The sequence below is a fragment of the Chelmon rostratus genome, chromosome 1 (assembly GCF_017976325.1).
Source record: "Chelmon rostratus isolate fCheRos1 chromosome 1, fCheRos1.pri, whole genome shotgun sequence".
NCBI lineage: Eukaryota > Metazoa > Chordata > Actinopteri > Chaetodontiformes > Chaetodontidae > Chelmon > Chelmon rostratus.
The window spans coordinates 12,818,538-12,826,928 of NC_055658.1; the positions used below are offsets into that span (position 1 = coordinate 12,818,538).

General features: G+C 39.8%; 1 protein-coding gene across 1 annotated transcript; it reads left to right on the top strand.

The window, feature by feature from the left end:
• The first annotated feature begins 4,628 nt into the window (after positions 1 to 4,628).
• On the top strand, positions 4,629 to 7,797 carry rrad (Ras-related associated with diabetes). The gene is made up of 5 exons (XM_041939418.1): positions 4,629 to 4,705; positions 4,960 to 5,349; positions 6,017 to 6,090; positions 6,208 to 6,412; positions 6,828 to 7,797. The coding sequence occupies exons 2-5, from the start codon at positions 4,977 to 4,979 to the stop codon at positions 7,103 to 7,105; spliced, it is 930 nt and encodes a 309-aa protein (XP_041795352.1). The 5' UTR covers positions 4,629 to 4,705; positions 4,960 to 4,976; the 3' UTR covers positions 7,106 to 7,797.
• Positions 7,798 to 8,391: the final 594 nt, after the last annotated feature.

An 8,391-nucleotide genomic window follows, 5' to 3' on the forward strand; every position in this document is an offset into this window, starting at 1 on the left:
TTAAAGGGTTGACTTCCGGTTTCCTGGTGCGAGTGCTCGTATTCAGCCCAGACAGACAATCATGCTAGTAGAGCATGTTTAAAATACATGTTCGATAAAGTTTAAACCGGGACAGTCCAGAGTGCACATACATCAGCACTGACTCGGACCATTTGCTAAAGGGTATAGATTCTGCACCTGCACATTTACACAAAAAGCTACAAGAGACTGTTTGCATTCACTCTAATGTCATAGAACTGAATCCAGTATAGACTACCAATACTAGAAATTACAGCCTCCAAAATTACGCAAATCTTGAATCAACATCTAAGACCAAGTCTAAACAGAAAATGTGCATAAGCATCACGGGGTGATTTATTGTATATCATTGTATTTGTCATACAGAAATGGGCAGTAAAGAAGTTGGGTTATGTAGCCAAATGCATAATTGTGGAAATTGATGTTATGATATCATCCAATAATGAGCAACTGATTCAGCATGTGAAATGAAGACAAAAACAGTCTGCAACAGTACAGTGTTACTGTAAACACAGTCAGCAGTCTGAGTGAATTTCATTGTTTCCCCTGGACAGTGTTGTCTCCATTAACTGGGGACATGAGAGGATTGAAGATCACAGTATTTGCAGCAATGCAGTGCGGAACCTATGAGGCACCTGTGGTGTCAACTGTTTGCAACAGTCAGTAAAAAGTGAATTAACACTGCCATCATGTGGAGGCTTTCCAAATAACAACCTGCAAGCAATATGCTGTTTTATTTTTCAACTACATGAAAACATTAGAAAAAAGTGGAGCATTTATTGTGATTGTTTTATTTTGCTTAACTGAACCTACAAAGTTTAAAACTCAAACAGACTAAATGCTGAAATAGACATGTGTGAACCCATAGGCTATTTTGTTTGGAAGAATGTTTCTCGTGCAGAATACAGTTTGACAATGCATACATGAACATATTGAAACAATACAAGAAACAAAGAAGCTTTGTTGTGATTATGGGGAATCAATCCTGCTTAGCGAAGCTAAACAAACAGAAGTTGCTTTTTTTGAACATTTCATTCAAAAAACTTGATCATAATGTTCTGAACTGAGCCTACACAAAGTGACACAAGGTTCTCCTGGTGTGTCTCGAAACACTGGAACAGCTGTCTGTCTGTTTTAATCACTGTAGACTTGTGAGCTGCAATGATTACATCTCTGTGTTATTGTCCTTGTTTGCTTTTGATTCAAAACAGAGTTAGTTTTCAGAGCTTTCTTGCTCTTAAGGCCATTGATAGTCGTGCACTAATGCTTCAGCTCCTGTAGAAAATGATCAAAAATGGGTTTGGAGTCAGTCCATTTCTTCTTGTGAATATGAAATTGTCATAGAAGGAGAAGTAGTTGCACAAAAAAGATTAGGTTTTTTCCCTCTCATTTTCTTCAAAACAGATAAAAATGTCTTTTTATTTTATATGGATTGCATTTTCAGTTTTCCCGCTGATGTAAATTTGAACATCTCTCCAAAATATTGTACACACAGTAATAAAACAAATGGCAAATTGTTTCTTCCTCAGTTCCACAGAAAGCACAAGAATACTCAATATCAGTCTTAAATCTCTCCAAGGTTTTCTTCTCTGGATATATATCATATGCATTATTTTATTCGAGACCTCCTTAACTTTATAGTTGTTTATATCCCCATACAGTGAGGTCCAAAAGAATCTTGCTGAGGGCAGAGTTATAGTCAGCATGAGGCTCCTGATAAATTTGTTCGAACATTTATTCTATAGTATATAAATAGTAATGTCATTAACACAGAGAAAACAAACCACTGCTCAGTGGATCTGCCATGGAGGCCTCAGTGGTTGATCCTCTGATCAGCTGCAGCACACCCCTCGGTATGGCATCAAAGACCACTGCATAATCCTTCAAGGTAATTGGCAACTTAAATTAATCAAGGAATTCACCATACCTCAGTAACTGTCCCTCAGCATTCACGAGCTGTTTGACTAATACAATACCATTCTCAACCCAATATTTATAGTACAATGATTTATTTTTATATTGAATATTCTTGTTATTCCAGATGTAGTACGTAGTTGGCGAGAAGTTATGCCAACAGGCAATTTTCAATCTTATAATCACACTTTACAGGAGTTTTAGACCACCAACTGAGTTAAAGATATGTTGAGGGAACGTATTCCATATATTGTCTTTTTCTTGGATCACATTAGTTAACCATTTTACTTTGAAAGTATTATTGAGTGTTTCAAAAGTTAGCACCTCAAGACCACCATCCCTTCTTATGTTACATAGAATATCTTTCCTCAGATAATAAGATCTGTTCTTCCAAAGAAATTTGAATAAAGTTTTGTCAAATTTTTTGTATATTGTAGCAGGCATTGCAAGTGATAAGGACACATATACAGCTCGAGATATCCCCTCTGAGAGTAAAACTCTACCATTAGTGAGAGATCATTCATCAGCCACATATTGAACTTTTTCGTTATTTGCTCCACTATAGGGTCAAAGTTTAAGTTACTGCGAAGTTTTTCATTTTTATCAATGACGACACCTAAGTATATAACTGTATCTTCATAGGGATACCATTCACTTCAGATTGATCTCATTCCTTTAGTGGTAATAACATGGATTTATTCATTTTTAACTTGCAAAGTTGGACACACCGTGAATGCACCACAGGTGGTTTAAACAGGGCAGTCAGTCAGATGTATGGCAGGTGGATAAATTATAAATGATGTGTGTGTGTGTAAAATCACTGCTCTAGTATGATCTGAGGGAAGAAACCCCTCCTCGTGTTCTCTGTTTTGGCCTTCAGGCAGCATTAATGCCTTCCTGACTGCACCAGAGAGAAGAGTCTGTTGTCCCTTGAGAGGCAGCCTGAAGCCCCTTAGGCATCTGTCACAATTCTCAATCTCAATCACAATTCTCACAGACTGTATGGGTAACATTGATCAAATTATTTCTACAAGCTGTTCCACATGACAACACAATCAATATTTGAACACAGATGTGAAATCAATACGTGAACCCCAAGAACCGCATGTAGAAGCTATCTAAATACAGAGTAAGTTACAATTCAACTACACACATTCAGAGATAATCATGGCATACGTGTGCTATATTATTTTATTCTAATTCAAGACAGGCCATAGCAAAAAAAATGTCTTATGTCTAAAGGTTAAGGAATCCTCAAGAACATGGGATCTGCACTTGATCCAGATTTGCACCAAAAACTAGAGCAAGAGAAACAGCAAGTGAACTTTGACGTCAAAGTCTAAGCAGACCACCTGAGACAAATACTGTATACCGTATACACATACTGTGATGAGTAGATTTAAAAAAAAAACATTAATACTTATATCACACTTGTTTGTTTGTCTGTTTGTTAATTGTTGTATTGTTGATCTATTCACATTTACCACATAGGGGCAAAGCAGAAAAATCATTTTTGTGTTGGACACACTTACACAGTGAGATCAAATGGTTCAACTGTAATGTAAGCTATAAAGCCACAAGGGGGCAGCAGCACATCATGCTCCAGTTTATTAAATTTGGCTGTAAAGTGGAACATGAAATTCGGGCTGTAGAACTCATTGTGTTGAAGGCAATAGTGTCCGAAAAATGCTTGTAAAATATAAGATTAAATATAAAACACATGCAGAGGTAAAATACAAAAAAAGGACTGAAGTCATTTGAGCTCCATTAGGACAGTAACCAGATTTCCCTCTATTAATGTGACACATAGCCTACATATTAGAGATGGATAGCATTTTGCATTGTTCAGCGAAGGCATGGACCAGTAACACCAAACATCGCAGGCCCAGGTCGGGCCTGTCAGCTGTGACGAATTACAGCTGCAAGTGCAAGGAATTATGTTTTCGTAGCTGCAGCCTTCATTTCTCAGACAGTAAGGTGGTGGGTGGAAAGCAAGGCATGCATGATAAATGAATGTCAGCGTGTGTAGAATTTGTATGTGTTTATAGCATTTTCACTGATAAATTCAACTTTTCATTTTTTGCATATATGCACAAAAATATATTCGAGTGTGAGGTTCACTTATAGGTGTGCTACATACGGAATCAATAGCCTAACAAACATTTTGCACCTTGTAATGCTTTTTACCCAGATGCCCCCATGCATTGATCATTAATTTAATATTAAAGTGAAATTCACATGATACTGCAGAATTGTGGCAATGACCTCCACCTTGCATTGACCATGAAGCTCAAAGCTGATAAACGAACCATCATATTTGCATAAAAGCATTCATTCGCTCTATGCAATTGTATAAAACACCTTAACATCTTGCATCATGTGGACACCCTTCCACCGTCTCTAAATTTATCTTCTAAATTAATATTAAATATTTACATCACTCCAGCTTTAAGTGGGCTTTCCCTCATCAAGGATTCATCTCTGGCCGCCCCCTCAGAGGTAACATCTTCATTTGGCGATGCGGAAGGGAGATTCCTCAGCTCTTCCAGTCATACACCCCCTCCTCTGTATGATGTTACCGTTACGCACCACTATAATAAGCGGAGACGTGACTCTCTGGGGCGAATCCCTGCCGACGTCACTCCTGGACCCATATAAATAGCCTGAGCAGCGAGTCTGATCACACTCAAGTACAACCGCGTTTTCGGCTACAACAACTCTTCAAACCAAGGATTATTGGATTGCCCTGGTTGGATTTAATTGCCAGCACCGAGTAAGTGTCTTTAATACCTATGAATCATTTTAAGATTTAGTTTTATTTATGTTGCATAGAGTTGACCAGACATGGTCAGAAAAATGACTTGTTATAATGGCATTCAAGCTAAAATATTTTTAAATTTTATAACATGTTTTTACAGTGATGCTAAGCTGTAGCATTGTCCTCAACTATACAGACTTTTACGCGTTTCCGTTTAAAAGTGATTGATCATAAGAGCGCAGATTTACGCATGTCACATCTTTCTGCAGACCTCGGCACAAGCATAATGACTCTGAACAAGGGTGACAAATTGCGGAACATGGACAAGAGAAGAGGAAGCATGCCGTTCCCCATGAATCTACCAAACCTTCACCGGAGAAGCATGCCCGTGGACGACCGGGACCTGCGCGCCACGATGCCACAGACGGGGCAAACCGACGAGCTGTCCAACCTCCTTCGCTGCACGTCCTACTCCCCGAACGAGCAGCACCGAGGCAGCTGCGCGTCGGACTCCTCCGACTCTGTGATCTCCACCGGCAGCGAGGCGGAGTCGCAGGTGTACAAGGTGGTTCTCCTCGGGGAGCACGGCGTCGGCAAGTCCAGCCTGGCGCGCGTCTTTGGAGGAGTTGAGGATGCCGGTCACGACTGCGATGAAGCAGGTAAGTGGTGATGCTGAGGATGAGTCATCAACCCACACACACATACATACTGAAGATGTCCATTGTCTGTGAGGCTGCATGTGATAATTAGGACTGTCAGAGGACCATTTAGTCTACTTCATGCTGAACAATAAACAATACTCTTATTTTACAGTCTAATGCCTGGAGATACAAGGTTCAGTGAGGGAAGCACAGTTCTGATATATTAAGCATCAAAACTTTTCGACTTGAAAAAAATAAATATCAAAGATTAAGATGTGGATTTTTTAGAATTACATGAAAGCCACACAAAGCCTTATAAACCCTTTGAGTCAGAATTATGTTTCTCTGTTAAAAGATACGCTGATTGATTAGAGAAAAAAATGGGTTCTTATTTTTGCACGCAACCATGTGCATGCATTGATTATTGCTATTTCCATCTACGGCGAGGCACCAGCCCTGCCCTCAGTAGTCCAGCTGTCAGGAACACATCCAGCAGCATAATGTGAAGGGAAAATATCACAAGCTGTGATCAACTTTCTGCTTCAAAAGAAAAAAAAAAAGGGGGCTAAAACCAGTGTGGATAAAAGCAGCACACTGACAACCAACACGACTGCTTAGATAAGAGATGCTTTGCTCCTCTCTGTCAGTGTGTAACACAATATTTCTTTTCTTTTTCCTCCCTCAGGAAACACATATGACAGAGCTATCGTGGTGGATGAAGAGGAGGCATCCATTGTCTTGTACGACATCTGGGAACAGGTGAGTTGTATCCTATGTATGCTTGTCCATTTACATTGATTCGTGGATATTACATTAGTAAAAAGATGGTATCAGCCATGTTTGATGCTCATGTCGGTATCTGTTTCTTTCCTGAAGGATAACAGCCAGTGGCTGAAGGAACAGTGCATGAGGATGGGAGACGCCTACATCATTGTGTATTCAGTGACAGACAAGTCAAGCTTTGAGAAGGCGTCAGAGCTGCGTATTCAGCTGCGTCGGGCCAGGCAGTCAGAGAACATTCCCATCATCCTTGTGGGCAACAAGAGTGACCTGGTGCGATCCAGAGAAGTGTCTGTAGACGGTGAGTTCATATGATTAACTAACTTTTGGACCTGAAATGTCTCACAGACGTATGATGTGTTAAGCTCATATAAATTTTAATCTCAGAGGAAGTGGGTTATGAACTTAAATTGCTTCGTAAAATCTAATATTTATCATTTCAAGCTTAAATGCTATTCTGGAGGCTTTTCATGGCTTTGGTGGGGTCAGGCCACATTTCTCACTTGACTGCTCAGGTTCAGGCCCTACTCTCAAACACCACTGCAAACTAAACTCTCTGCCAAAGTTTGAAAACTACCATCACTTAGGGCTAATTTATGCCATTAGCATTTTCAGCTTTCAGCCTCAATCTACTTGAGCTTCTACCTTAATGTTTTCTTAATGTACATCTACTCAAAGTACTAATTTTCCTTTCTCCGCATGCTCCTTTATTGCAGAGGGAAGTGCCTGTGCAGTGGTGTTCGACTGCAAGTTCATTGAGACATCTGCATCCCTTCACCACAACGTGCAGGACCTGTTCGAGGGCATCGTCAGGCAGATCCGCTTGAGGAAAGACAGCAAGGAGGAGAACGCACGACGCATGGCCAACTGCAGGCGTAGGGAGAGCATCGGCAAGAAGGCCAAGCGGTTTCTGGGCCGCATGGTCGCACGCAAGAACAAGAAGATGGCTTTTAGGCAGAAGTCAAAGTCCTGCCATGACCTGACAGTTCTCTGAGGACCAGATGGGACAGATGGACAGTTTTTCTTTGGCCTCTGAAGACCAGACGCTGTGTGTGTTTTAACACTAACACTAAAGGACTAATAGAGCTGTACAGATATATATTTTTATTTTTTAGACACCAACCAAGCAAAGAAAGGACTTCATTAATAAAACTGATATCATTATCACGATAATGGTGATAACCTGCATGAAGCTTTGCAAACATTTATTTTATTTCTTTTTTGTTTCGTTTTGTTTGTTCGCCTTAAAACCTGTTGCTGTCATAATATGATCAGTATGTATGAAAAATCCACAAAGGCTTGTTGTTTCTAATAAGTTGCAAAGATTGCCTTGCTGTTGGGTTATTGTTGTGCTCCTTGACTGGAGGGGATTGATGTATATATTATAACATGAATAATGCTGAATGCAACATACATCTCATTATCCTAAAAGACACGGTACAGAATCACAATACTAGGTCATCTGGAGTCATATTTACTTGAAACGCGGTACGCAGGTTCGTGCCTCGGCCAAGTTACTGAGGACTAGTCGAAGATTAGAGAAAACTTCTGTTATTCTATGTTGTTCCATAACATTGAATTCAGGTTGTGAATGTAAGAGTAAAGCAATAAGTTATATTAGTCTTGTGAACCTTGACATTATTTGGAAATTCTTTGTTTACGTTGATTTCTTTTTTCAATAAAATATAAAATCAAATCATCAAATCTTCTCTGTACTTCTTCCTGAAGCAAAGTTTTCATCACAGGGCAACACAAAAGCAGTAGAATGCTGCTTAGACAATATCCATCCTCATGAATAGTCATTTGATCGTATCCGTGGAATGGAACCACACTGGCCATTGGTTTTTACGGGAAGGAAACAAGGTAGTTAAGCATGTTTATCTGAAGGCGTTAACCATTAATCCACCAAAGGAGAACAAGTGCGCAATTTTTCCACCCAATTTAAACTCCTTTCAGCGTTCTCAGAGGGAGCACACACATCATTTGGAGAAGGTAAGATGCAAGACGTTTCGTTTAAAACGCTTTTGCTACTTAACCAATGGCACTTATTTGCCATTTTTTATCATCTGCATCATCTGCTCTTGAGCAACAGTATATCCAAAGTTTGTTTTTGTACTTCAGAGGTTTCAATTGGATTTAGTGGAGTATAAAGAGCATTACCATCACTTGTGCACTGCACCATAGCCTGTGGTTTTGTTGGTCTTTTGTGCTACAGACTGTTGTGGGGGCTCTGAGGTTGCCCCAGACGGCTTTGTAGGTGGTTATGCATTAAATTGCAGG